The sequence below is a fragment of the Numenius arquata genome, chromosome 15, assembly GCF_964106895.1.
Source record: "Numenius arquata chromosome 15, bNumArq3.hap1.1, whole genome shotgun sequence".
Lineage (NCBI taxonomy): Eukaryota > Metazoa > Chordata > Aves > Charadriiformes > Scolopacidae > Numenius > Numenius arquata.
Window position 1 is genome coordinate 5,531,402 of NC_133590.1, and position 14,071 is coordinate 5,545,472.

The window sequence follows — 14,071 nt, forward strand, 5'->3', positions numbered from 1 at the left end:
CAGTCTGGAGTCCTCTGCTGGAGGACAGACAAGCACTCATCGTATCCTATCACTGCTCCCAGCTGCAAAACCCCAAATGTCATCTCTAAGGATGAGTAATTTTTAAAGAACGACAGAAGCTAATGAGTATGAACACACATACATGTTACATGCAGGTAGAGGACAGCATTGTCAGATCCCAGGCTGTTTTCCACCAGCACGGTCACTCGGAATATGCCCACATTCTGGTAGATGTGCTTGATCCCATCTTCTGTTGAGCTGAGATTGGCATATGACACAGCAATGCCATCTCCAAAATCCACCTGAATGAGTGATCTCTGGAGGTCTCCCTGTGGTGATAGAAAAGAGAAAGGGTCAGAATAGACTCTGTTTTTTTGAGAAAGACTGGATCAGTGGGGCGACCTAGACCATAACTGGAGGATAATCACATGGTCTGACATTACCAGAGGAAAAGTGGTCACTTCATCAATTTGATCAGTAGTCAGCAGAGAGAAAATGACCCCCCTCTTCAGGCTGACTTAGCCACACTGTGAAGGAGGTGTCCTCCAAGGCGTGTGCTGTAGCCCTGCTTTCCTAATTTCCAGGGAAGTAGGGGATCTTCTGGAAAATATTAGTGGCTCCTTCCCCTGGGTTTCCTTATAGCGAAGAGCAGGGCTGTAGTGTGGAATAGTGCTCATCTCAGCAAGCGCTCAGGACATGGGTAGCTATTGAGATTGCCTCAGGGGTCTTTGGAACAACTCACATTGTGAACTTCTGTATTTAAAACCATAAAAAGCAGAAAGATAAAACTGAGACGTCCTCGGGGAAGGGTCAACTATATCAAAGTGGTGGGGTGTCAAAAGAACCGCTTCAGCTTCACATGATAAAGACAGCTTACAGCATCTTATGACTTGCTCAGTGGCCTGATTTAAGATGAGCTGAATTTGTATTTATTTCAGAACAGCTATGAACACTACTGGCACTAAGTGGGACCCTTTGTGCCTGCCTCAGAAGGGAAGGGCTAATGAATTGACAGAGCTGACTAAACTCTTCTCCTCCTGCCTAGAGATAATCCCAGCAGAGGGGGTTTGTGGTATAATTCAGACTGCCACTTTATGACATTAGTCTCCTGGGCTGGTAGTCTAGCACATTTCAGAAATGTTACAATAAATAAATAAATAAATATCACAGGGAAAAAACAAAACAAAACAAAACAAACCCCACCACAAACCAAAAGCCAAGGTTATTGGGGATCTGTATTCTCCATACCAGAACAGGGATCTGCTAATGTGAAACAATCTTAAAACAGGTTTTAATCTTCCACTCCTGAAACTGAATTCCAACCTGGCGTATAGAGCTTCGTCAACTCAATGTCAGAGTCACCCAGCCCTAAAAGGCTTTTAAAACCCGAAAGAGGGGAGTGATGTCATTTCCTTATTTTGCTTTACAGGTGAGAAACGATGTTTTTGTTGCAAGCCTGTTTAAAAGACAGAAATGTGAATCAAGCTTGTATACAAAAAAATCACTGTAACTGATGTCTCACACTCTAGAAACACCTGTAAGATGTCTCATATCTGGAGACAGTGATATGCCTACGGTAAGGGCAGTTTCTGGCAGCCGAACAGGTCAGCCTACACTGGCCTATATAACAACCATGGTTGCTAATGATCCTCTCCCTTCCAGGTAAGATGCAGTACCTCATCTTAACTTTAATCATTCTTGCTCCATTTGAAAGTCCCCCCTCAGTGGCTCTGAATGATGCTTATGCTGGGTATGTTCACGCTTTCTGGCTGTTGCCATGGAGCAGCTCACTCCACAGGCTGGCGTGCTGAAGCAGCTGCCACTGTCTGGAAGAGTGCCGGTAAATTAATAGCTGAGGGCGGTTCACAAAATTGGCTGAAAGGACATTTAATTTGCTTTGGTTTGGTTTCCTTTTCTGGAATCTTTTATTTTTTATTTCTCTTCCCTTAAGAGAGAAACAGTCCTCTGGATGCCCAACTGGAATGAAATGTACCCGTGTAAATGGTTGGCATCAGGCAGGATTCCATATCAGAAAGGAAAATATGTGTGTGCCTATGGGAGGGAATTGTAATGTAAGTTTTATATTCCCCCTCTCAGTCTTTTTTATAACTTGTGAAGGCAGAAAAAGCGGAAGCTTTCCTTACTGGAAAGCAGGAGGACAAGAGCTATACCTGGGGATGGCAAGAGAGACAAACTTTCCCAGATGCTCTCTGTTTATAGGCTGAAGTTATACTTCAGCAGTTACGCTGCCCTGGAACTCTGCTGGAAGCTCAGCTGCTTCCAAATGGATGGGACAAGAATAACTGTTGCTTTGTTCTGGAGGATCCCAGACTGAGGGTGTGGCGGGGGAAAGAGATCCCTTGACAGAGGCACATGTCTGGGGGTTCCTACAGATATCTCATGCCGTTGCTTTCCTGGTGTCTTGAAGATATAGACAGCAAGTCCCTGTTATGCTCTTGAGAGCACCAGCACGGGCAAAGGAACCCTGAGGTGCTGAGACATTAGTGAGAAGGCCAACCTGAATGTCCTTCTAAACATGGGGATCTTGCATCTTAAACCAGTTCCAGGTTTCCCTTAGGTAGTTCTTAACTAAGTTTCTCTTAGTAATTCACTTGGTAACATTTGGAGTTTTCAATGGCGTATTGTCAAACCTGAGAAAGGTGCTTGAGCAATGCAAACTGAGTTAAAGCTCTTAGCAAATTCTCCTTTGGATGCTTTACTAGAAGTTTAAGCACCCGCTTAAGTTCTTCTTTGAGACACAAATCACTGAGGTGAGGGCTCCTACCTGTGTTACACAGAGGATCAAACTAGGGGGAGCATGGCAGTCCTTATGAAGAACCATTAAGAACGCAGAGCTGTGTCTTTCGTTGAGATATTTGAAAGATGTGCGGTTTCAAACATGGTGCAGTGGCTTGGGCATTCCTGACTGTTTGGTGGAGCCAACAGGAGGCATCAAATGAGACATGCCTCCACAGTCAGAGGTGAGCATACATGAGCTCATCATCTCTGAATCCCTTTCAGAGAGGGAATATATTCTCTCAAGTAAGGTGCTGGACTCAGACCAGAGATCTCTGAAGTATCCTTAGATGCTCACCCAATTCCCCTAAGTCCATCATCACTAGGGTTTTAGTCATCTTTTGTTACTAAAAAAGATATGATGTCTTTGAACATTTCTCAGTAAAGCCATACTGCTGGGACAAAAGCTGTCCACGTGGTTAAAACTGCATCACCATAGTGACCCTGCTGGCTTCATCGTCTCTGGGTATACTTGAGGTCATGCAGTTTAAGGATATTTCAGGCTGAGATATATTCCTCTGCGTATTTGAGAGTGCAGAGGAAGATGAGAAGGGTGACAGCATTTTAGAACAGCCCTGTTTCTGCAAATGTCAAAATTTGTGCTCTAATGAGTGCTTTTTCTCTTGTCTTCATTTTCGCCACAGCCATGAAACCCATGGTGTCTACAGGTGCTGCCAGGGAAGGGAGCTATTTCTAAGGCATGCAAGACTTAGATTTCAATTTTTCTTCCAAATTCCCTAGGGAGAAAAGATGCTGACAGAGACATCTGAAAATCTAATTGGAGAAGAGCTTCAGCTGCTGTTCCCCAAGTCTTTTTCATTTGTCTTGGCCTTTCCTGTTTTGTTTTAAAACCGTTTGAACTAGAAATACATTTTCCATTCAGTAAGATCCAGGCTACAACACTTCTCTGAAAATGCCACATTTTGAAAAGCTGACATTTAGAATTCTAGCTTAGGAAGGGAGGGAAAAGAAGTCAGGGAAACAAAGAGACTGTGTTTTGACTTGTTCTAATGTTTCATCCGTGCCAGGTAAGAGCACGGGCAGAGTAAGACAGGAAGAGAAAGCAGGTGAGCCAAAATCAAAACACTTCCCATACAGCCCACACATGATCTACATCCACCCCAGCTGTCTGTGTCTCAGGCAGCTCTCCAGAGCCATTTGCAAGCGGCTGTTTTACCAAGAGAAGTTCTGTTTTGCAACAATTTGATGCTTATACACACATCTTGCAAAAATCTCTCCTGTTGCTTTTTTCCAGCTTCTCCTTGTCATTTTGACAAGTCCAATACTACGTGATTGGGGCTTTCTGAAGCTTTTAGCTCGATGAAGGCAGACACAGAACTCCCTGCATTAGTTCTGTACCCACAGAGAAGCACTCGGATGCAATCAGCACCGAGCTGTCTTTGGGCAGCCTCTCTGGCCTTCAGTGTAAGAGGTCTTTAATGCCAGTGCTCTTAGGCATTAAGGGAGAAATTTGCCAAGTTGGCTGCTTGTGGTGATACCTCTGCATTCAAGCTCCTGTATTTTAATCACATTAAGCTTGTCAGCAACCAATTACAATAGCTGAAAAAATGAGTTCGTTTGATGGATGTTTTTTACCTTGTACTAGGTGTATGCAATATGCACAAGCTTGGATATAACCTGAAGTACACTGCAATCTTGATAAAGGCTGTAGTCCAGCCAAAGACTTAAGCATATGCTGAACTTGAAGCAAACGAGTATTCCTTTTAGCCTGAAAATAAGCCCTGGGAATTAAAAACAAGTTTCCCAAGGCCTATTATGCCCTTTACTTATACAAAGTTTATAGATACTAAATATAGTATCTATAATATATTATATTATAGATATATAGATATTATATATATATCTATAATATATATAATATACTAAATATACCTTTAGTATAGATACTAAAAGGTAAATCAGAAAATTACTGTTTTCTAAGGTATTTTCTCATTAAATGTCCAGGAGATTTCCAAGCATAAACAAAAGATTCCCCCCTCTCTTACCCCTCCCCATCCACCAAGCCAAATGCACATCTTTCCTTTATCTTGCCAAAAGAATAGAAGTCTAGAGCGTCCACAAGACCGGGATGCTTCCAAAAAAATCTGTGAAGCTGCCAGCCTCAGGGTACATAAAGAAACAGCCCATACAGTTTCCAAAAATATTTTTACATTTTGATTACTTTTATGCAGCTCTCAGTATTTTGGTGTATATGAGGTGTGAGAGCCACCTAGCAGGATTCTCTCTCAAACACTCTGTCTGAATCTTGCCCAGAAGATTGTAATAGTGAATTTTCCTTATTAGAGTTCCAGTATTTGTATCTAAATGGAGGTATTAAAACAATGAAATGCAGTTCAAGGTTTTTAATTTTGGTTCCCATGTTTCAGATTTAATTTTTAAGTCTTCAATTATGCACCAACTCGTGCGTCTTCCTTACAGATGTTGATAATGGATTTAATTATCCTTTGCAAGAGACAGACACTGCTGTTGTTGGATTGCGTTCATGGATTAATGTTCTCTGCTTTCTTTAGATTAAACCTTTTCCCTCTTTGGCATTTTCCTGTTACTATCAGAAAACATCCATCACAGATATTTCCATTGCAACTGAATATCTACACATGCAATAACTTAAGCAAACTCTGTTTAAAGCATACGCTTAATTTTAAATAAACGTTCAAGTCCAACTTGATCAAGTACTGAAACCCACGCTTTCCTGTGTAAATTCCTGCTTTCAGAGAGGTGCTCTTAACTTTTTAAAATAAGAAACTGAATAGAAATGTCTTTTATCAGACCAAATAGCTTGATACTTTTCACGTTTCTTTTTCTGCACCAAAACTGTTAATTGTACTAATCAAATAATTCATTCTGACTGTCGCTTGTGCCAGCTAGACTCAGCTATGAGCTTCTTCTACAGGACTAGATCTGTGCTCCACAGGAATCAGTAAGTACAGCCTCCCAGGATTATGCAGAATAATTCAACTTGTGTGACTGAAGGTGCATTAGAAGACTGTAGTGCTGTGTGTCATCATGAAGGCGAGGTCAACTTTCATATATTTTCATTGAATTTCAGCAGTAAATTTAAAAATGCATGAAAGGCTCTGATTTCTCCCAACCAGCCTGTCGTCATCAGTAACACAGAAAATGCAATTATAATTCAGATGATGGTGGTATGGGGGGGGGGGAATGTACTGATCTACGTCTGTGTGCTATTAACAGGAATGTGGTGGTGTTAGTAAGACAAACAGCCATGATTCAGCATTGCATCGAAAGTTAGGATGAAGGTTTTGTGTTTCTGTAATCATTACTAACTAACTTGTGATCCCAAAAGAGGGAACAAAGTAGGATGCCACAAAAAAATACAGACTATGCTTTTAAGTTCTACTAGCTTCGCATCTTTAATTTGAGTACATCAACAATCAAAACAATCCTAATGCTAAGCTCATCTCCAGAGACTTCAGCTGAGTTGAATGCTCAATTGCACTGAACGACAGCGCTGAGGTGGGAAATGCTAATAGTATTGTCCCCCCAGCAGGATCCCCAAGCTCACTGAATGTACCTTGTACACAAGATACAAAACGTACCTTGTAGAGTCATTTATTAACACTGTCACTACAGAAAACCATTACGGTCTTTAGGAAATGCAGGGCTCCATTTGTATATTCCCATGGTAAGAGAGAGCTCTCTGGACTTACTACTCAGCGCATAAATGAAAAGTATGGACGGCACGAGGGAGAAAGCAAAGCTCTATTTTCAAATGAGGGAATAAAAAAGCAGAAAGGTTAAGTCTCTTACTCAAGGTCACACAGAAAGAGCTCAGAGCGCAGTTCAGGAATGAGTTCAGATTGCCTGAATTCTAGCCCATGGCCTCTACTGTAGGAACAAATGAGCTTTCCCCACATATTAGTCTAATCCAAGCATCATATAGCAGCAGCAAGTAATCAAAAGCAACCAAAATCTACTCCCAGTGGAGTGACTTTGTCAAGTGAGAACTGAGGAAGACCTGGAAAGTCAAAGACTTTTGGCTGTCATTTTATCAAGATAAAAAATAAATTAGAGGCGGCAGTTTCTCTGTGAATTATCTGTAATGAAACAGCCAAAGCCCTGAACCTTTCTGCCCTGAATGTCTTTACCGTCCATTTCCTCAGCAAAGATGTATGAGCAATCAGATGAAACAAGTTTGAAAGCCATTGTGTCGAATAGCGCTGCTCTGGAGGCTGCAGCTTTCGGTGTCTCTGCTGAAGCAGTACAGCAAGCACAAGTATCTGATGTTCATACAAATAACTCAAACACACAAATAACAACTGGGTTTGTGACAGGCAAGAGAGCTACATGACCATATGATGAGGAAGGCACACGCAGAAACAACACCCACTTAATAAAATTCCTCTATTTTCTACAACTGAGCAGCAAAATATGTCAGGGACACTGGGTTGAAGAGCTTCAGTAGGAAAAATGGCTTTGTAATTTTTGGCTTTAGGTTTCTTTTCTTGCTATGCAAAAATAAAGTAAGGATTCATCTTGTTTAGGTTGAGAAACAAATTTGTTGTTGAATGCTGCAGTGTGAGAGGTACCAGCCATGGGTCTGTGCACACAACCCAGGTCGGGACAAAGCATTAACCTTTAAACTGGCAGCACTTTGACGCATTGGGAAAATTTGCTTTTAAGCGTAACTAGTTTTCTCCTATGTTGCTATTTAGTGACAGAGATGCTGCTGCTATTCTGCTTAGCTCAATGGAAATTTAAGAGCAAATTTACCAGCCTAAGTATGGTATGCTTATTAACCACTTCCATAATGCTTTGTATAATGGGGCATATGCTAATTATAAAAAGAAATATTGATGCTTCCTGTCTGTTGTCACCCAGTAAGAATATCAGGATGATTATAGGATTAATAGAAGAACTAACTTGGACAAACCTGTCCAATAACGGAACCAAAGATATTAAGTGCAAGGTGACTTTGCAAACAGTTTTTAAGTCATTCAGAAATCCTAAAAGGTGTCAGGAAAGTTAGACCACTTTGGAATGCATTCTTACACTCAGATCATTTAAACATGAGTTCTTTGTTGTTCTTGTTTTTAATGATATTTATAAGCTGCCAGATATAAATGCTTCACAGGAAAATTTCATGTGAGTCAGGGTTAGAGAATCCCAGCTCTCAGAAATCAGCAATGCTCTATGCTAGTTTTGGTGCCTGCCCCTTCTTCACTTGCAGAGGCTTCAGTGATTATTTTCCTTTTGTGTCTTCTTCAATAGCAGAACACTTCTGAATGTCTTGTCCTTATTCTTCTCTTCAGACATCTTTCACTGACATTGTGTCGTTTTCAAACTGACACTGTCGCAGCCCTCAGCATCACCACAGGCACAAGCAGGCTCTACAAGAAATCCTTGTGCTGCGGTTGCTGCCCCTGAATCTCATACCTGAGTGAACACAGTTTTTTACTGCCAACGTTTGCCTCTCCTTCCCCCCTTAGCAAACCCCTCCACTACAGAGATGCAGTGACTTTTCAGGGCCTTCAGTGAGCCTGCCTCTGCAGGTCGTTCTTCTTTTCTGACCCAGGTGGGTCCTTAGATGGAGCAGAAAGCCCTAGAAAGATAACAGGAGTACAAATCTCAAACAAACTCTCCTGCCTCAGCTCACCAGCATCTTACCGTTTTCCTTTCTTACAGGTCAAGTGGAATATAGGCATCAAAAAAGAGAGCTGGGAGGCTGCAGTATATGGAACAGCTCTGCAAATCTGAAGGCTTCAAACTGTCTCAGAGGGATACAGGAGATGTTAAAATGCAAGGGGACTACAATATAAGCAAAGGCTGCGGTTTTTTATATCCTAAAACATACTAAGTATGACACAAGCTAAAAGAAAGCATCCCCACCAGGGTTAAGCACTAAAAAAATATTGGCCACCATTCCAGGGGGCAACGGTTGAATAGGACATATTTTCTTCATCCACCATTGGGAAAAACTGCGCATGCATACACAGACATACACAGACATATCCAGTCTTTTTTAACTTGCCTGATGCCTTCTCTTCAATAAAAGTTGAGTGGCACAGGTTTTGTGGATGCTGAATATCCTGGGTTACACTATACTGTACACCTGTGCAGGGCAGAACTAAACAGAAAATGGGAAGTTCTTGTTTTGTGATACCTCTGCCTTGTTTGCAAGGAAAAGAAACTTCCTTTTGAGACGCTGGGTTGGACTAAGTAATCTCCAGAGATCCCTTCCAACCTCAATTATTCTGTGATTCTGTGAAATCAACATCTATTCTATAAAAGAGTGGTTGTTCTTTTACTGCGTTGTTTAACTTTTCTAGTGAGTGGTGTGATTTTTGTTACTGAAACAGTTAATTCGGTAAATGCTTCAGTGCATATAAAGTTCTGCTGCTATAACCACAGTTTATTCTCTTATAGCTTGCATATGCTGGGCAAATTTTCTTCTTCGTTGAATATTGACTGACGCACTCATCAAAACATACTTTACGTACTCCCTGATATGCAGCATGAGAAAAACACCATCTCCTAATGGAGAAGTCGTTGCTTCCACACTGGTGAATGCCGAAGCAGGGTTATCAAAAAAGATCAGAATCAATAGAAAAGACAAAGCAATTCACAGCAGATCCCTGTATGACAGTGCTCAGGGCACTTACAGGATACGTGAGCTGAAATATTCATAGAAGGAAAAGCAGGACTTGAGTCTTGAGTTTCCCACACCGTGGGTGACTATACCTCCCTCTGACTATTGGCATAATTCTTCGATAGCCGAAGATGGCTGAATTCTTCGACTGACTCTTCAGATTACCCATCTCCTTCTCCCAATCCATTTTAAAACTTTGCTGAGAATAGAAACGCAATGCAATGAACATTTTTGGGGGGTTGATTATTTTTTTAAGAGCCTGAAGACTTTGAGTCTTGGTATGGACTTCTTATTCTTCATTTTTAAACACAGAAATAAATAATTTACACAAATGAAATTATATGTTTGTACTGCTATGACAGCATCTACAGTAGCAATGTTGTATGACTGTCACTACTGAAATAAAGTGACCACATTCTGGAGAAAATGGTCAAACAACTGCTTGAGGTTAGATATGATTTATTATATGTTATTGCCTTTACAAATCAGGACACCTGTTTGCTGGGGAAAGCATCAATAATAGAGATGTAAAAACCCTAACACATCCCCTACAAAACTCAGTCCAGAGGTCATTCTCATTTCTCTTTCCTCACTATGGATGACATTCACTATGGAGACGTAATTTCCATGAATGCTCTAAGTTGTAAAGGGACGTCCATTGTGGCCTAGTATAAAAGCAGAGCTGTTTTAGGATTTATTGGCCAGTTACACAGGAAGAATGGTAGAAGAATGGTAAAGAAATAAAATAGGATTAGGGAAAAAGAGAAAATAGTACTTTGTGAATTTTTATTATTTGCGAGCCTACAACTAAAAATAGATAAAGAAGTGCTGAGAAAAAAAAAAACAAAAAACAAACAAAAAAAACCAACCCAGGCAAAAAAAAATTTAGGCATTATTTTCTAAAGATTCAGAAATGGAAGGAGCAGAACAGTAAAATACAAAGTTAAGTTACAAATGTTAATGAGAACATAGGCTCTGATCAGTCTGAATCAGCTTCCCATTTGCAATCAATTTCAGACTTAATGCTGATGACATCTTGAGATTTCACCCACAAATGCCAAAACAATATGTACCAACTTGTGCGATGGAGACAGATCTGCACATCTACTTTTGGCTATGTTTGTTGAAAGTGAGTAGCAAGTAAAAATGGAAATTCAGTTTCAAACACAGCAAGAAGTCAAAAGCACAGGTAAGGGTGAAATCAGAATTCAAACCTGCACTCTCCAGCTCTACTGTGAAATTCCCAAACCAAACCAATTCCCAGTTTTTATCAAACTTCTCCGAGTTACCTATGCACCACAATACTATTCCAGTCTCATCATCTCCATACACCATCCATTACATTTTAGAGCAAACTCCATCCCAGCTACATCGTGGAGCTGACTGACTTTATCCCACGCTCTCTTGGTTCACCTCTTCACTACTTTGCAAACTTTTGTGTGGCATAAATCAGACTCAAATACACCCATGGGGCCTGGGATGCAACATAAAAATAAAGCTTACCTCTTCCAGTTGCACCAGGAAAGTGACATTGTGTCCTTGTTCGGCTGTCAGTTTGCCATCAGATGTGATTATGCGAAGGCCCTGGGGGGCTTTGCCAGGACATTGCTGTGGTTTTGCTGTGTACCGTTCTCTCACACCATCCGTGCAGTTATTAGAAACAACCTTCCGGTACCTGCAAAGGAAAAGAGAAATCTGTGCAAGATGCTGACAGGGACCATAACAAGGTTAACTGGGAACAGGGAGGCATTTTTGAGGTTTCTTTAAACTAAGGAGATTGGAAGAAAACAGATTCCCAAATATATTTTAGCATTTGTCTCACCCAAGCATTCCTCACATGCCTAATATACGAGTAGTTAATACCGTTTGTTAATGGCATGTAATATTTTCCTGCATAGCACACCCATAACCACTTATGAATAGATTGCCTAAAACATAAAATTATATGATGATCTATGTTACACGGTAAATAACTATAAAGTTATAAATAAATGATATACACATACAGTATGGATTTGTATTCAATTATTATACTGCGAGGCATTGTTTAACAGCTTTTTTCACATTCTCCACTTCTCATCAGTTATGAGGCAACTCTCTCTAAAGATGCACCCCTTGAGAGCTACAGAAATAAGAGAGTTGAAGGAAACAGCAAATTCTGCCTATCTTTCACTGTACAAAATGCCAAAATACAGCTTGGGTTCCTTTGTTTGGTTTAATCACTTGCTCAGAAATGAAGTTTGAGGTCCATATCTTCACTTAAACTACATCTTTGACTGGCTTCCAAGACGGCCAACAAATGATCAGCATCCAGGCCCAAGTTCAAATTTACATCCTTTTTATCTCTTTCCTCTTGTTTGTTTTCCACCATTTCTGCCTCACCTGATCCCACATGATTTAAGAGGAGTCTTTTCAGAGACTTTAATGATTTGGCCTTTGCTTTACAGTTTTCCCCCCAAGTTTCTTTAAGGCACTATTTTTCAGGGAAAGGTCTGGACCATACATGATGGAGATTCTGGAGGGCCTTTAACAAACTGTGCACATTAACAAACTCAGTGAAGAAGAGGTCCCAAAGGCTTCAGCCAGCTTTGAGACACCTATAGTAAATGCAATCTGTAGCTGTCATTGGGTTAAAGTCATATGGGTGCTCTAGCTAAATAAAGTCTGCTGTGCCACTTACCCAGTGCTGTTGAGATAACTCTGTCCAAGGCTACAATCTTTCGACAAGGAAGATGGGTTATACCAAAATGCTGGTAAACACTGCCCATTGCTGTGACGTTCATATCCATAATCACTGTTTTAGCATTAAAAGAAACAGTTACATAAAAAACCAAAAGAACAAATACAGGCTCATACTCTACTTTTGATACAAATTTTGATTTTCCTCAATCTGTTTACTAGGATTTCTGATTTTTTATTGATATAACAACAGATTCTTCATCCCACTTTGGCTTTTTTTAGGGGGGTACATTTACCTTACATATGTCCCAGTATAAACGAGCAGAACCAGACCAGGTAGTTCATGAGCTATTGCATTATCTGTTCTCCCTCCACAGTCTGACAATAATTCTCAGGTTCAACTCTAGACTCAAATATATCAAAAGCCAGAGATCTAAGATATGTTCAATCACTGCTGTCTCAGTCATATCTTAGAAAAGTGAAGTGCTAAATTGTTAATTGTATTTGGAAACTATCACATGAATTATAGAGGAAAATTTACAGACCTGAGAGAGCTCTTAACTGAAGGCATTTACAGCGTATTTGGTAATGGAAAAGTATGCGATCTTCAATTCTATTTTGGTTTGGAAGAGGAAATGGTACCAAAAATCATGTGTTAGAAACAAGGAGTCAAACTGTAATCTTTTGTCCCAATTTAGGTTTAGCTATGACTATATTTACTTTGGTTCCACTGAAAATAAAAAACAGTTTCAAATTGGTTTTGATTCCAAGTAAACACTCTATAAAAATTGTTATTGTGGAACAAATAAACAAACAAAAAAATCCCTTTAATCAGTATTCTGTTCACATGTGCGTTTACTCTCCAGTTGTTGAGTAATGAGGACTGTTTGGTTGGAAAATCATTCGTATTCCTTTTACTAAGCTTTCTCCATAGCCCATAATGGAGAAGTTTATGGGATGCCATTTCTGAGAACTGCTATACAGAGTCCACCAACTCCATTCCAATATTCCAGTTGCAATGTGCTCTTGATCTTAAAATGGCACTTGTTTGCAAAGCACTTTTTTTGCTTATTATCTTTAACGTTTTGGTATCAAGTAGTCTGATATTCTAGGAAAACAGGATTAGGGTAGCATTAGATTATGTGATTAAAGGCTGATCTCTGTATACGTAATGAAGCAGAGAGGAAAAACAGGAGGCAGAAGAACCTCAATAACCTGGTGAGAGCCAGCGGAGCCCTTGCCCCAGCTCCTCCCAGGGCTGTCACCGGAGAGCCATTAGCCTATGACTGGGGTGAGACCTACCAGATTGTCAATGGGAAAGGCTCTTCCCAGATCACTTTGCAGATCACTGAGCAGGGTTACTGCACATGGGGATACGGAGCTCATTATACCATGCCAGGGAAGAGCATCTGGTGTAAAACCATATAGCTCTGAAATTGCTCATAAGGAGACCAGTCACATGCGTGTTTGTCTATGCATGAGGCAATTGGGTATGCCCCGCTGTCCGCAACTCGGTAGACGAGGGGCCAGATACTGGACAAACCTGGGTGTCTAAGACCAGGTCCTGATGGGATCAATAATGTATGTGTGTTTACAGTGCACGTATTTTCCACAAATGGGATTTCATGTTCATCAACCAGAGCAGGGTACAGGATGAGGCAACTGCGTTTGTGTGAGTGCTGTGTTTTCTGTTTGTGCTAACCTGTGTCACCAGCTATGTACATATGCATATATGTACTGTGTGTATATGCATATGCCCGCCTATCAGCACAAATGCTCAACCTTGCTGCTGCCTGGGGACACGGAGCTGCAGGAACCTCTCTGCTATCAGGCTACTGGATTCAGCATTTCCTGCGATCAGTTATATTTGTAGAATAATATTAACAAGAAGAATAATGTATAAAGTTATGAATACTTCTTTTCAAATATCTTTTTCTATCTGGACCAAAGCATGAACAAAAGTTC

At 40.6% G+C, this 14,071-nt stretch overlaps 1 protein-coding gene across 1 annotated transcript in view; it reads right to left on the reverse strand.

Annotated features, from left to right (window-relative positions):
- Nucleotides 1-14,071, reverse strand: part of LOC141472229 (VPS10 domain-containing receptor SorCS1-like) — a 305,706-nt gene that overhangs the window by 30,263 nt on the left and 261,372 nt on the right. Inside the window, exons 17-19 of the mRNA XM_074159099.1 lie at nt 12,108-12,221; nt 10,931-11,102; nt 143-329 (exon numbers count right to left, since the gene is read on the reverse strand). Of these exons, the coding sequence (XP_074015200.1) occupies nt 143-329; nt 10,931-11,102; nt 12,108-12,221 (473 nt within the window). The remainder of the gene's footprint in view (nt 1-142; nt 330-10,930; nt 11,103-12,107; nt 12,222-14,071) is intronic.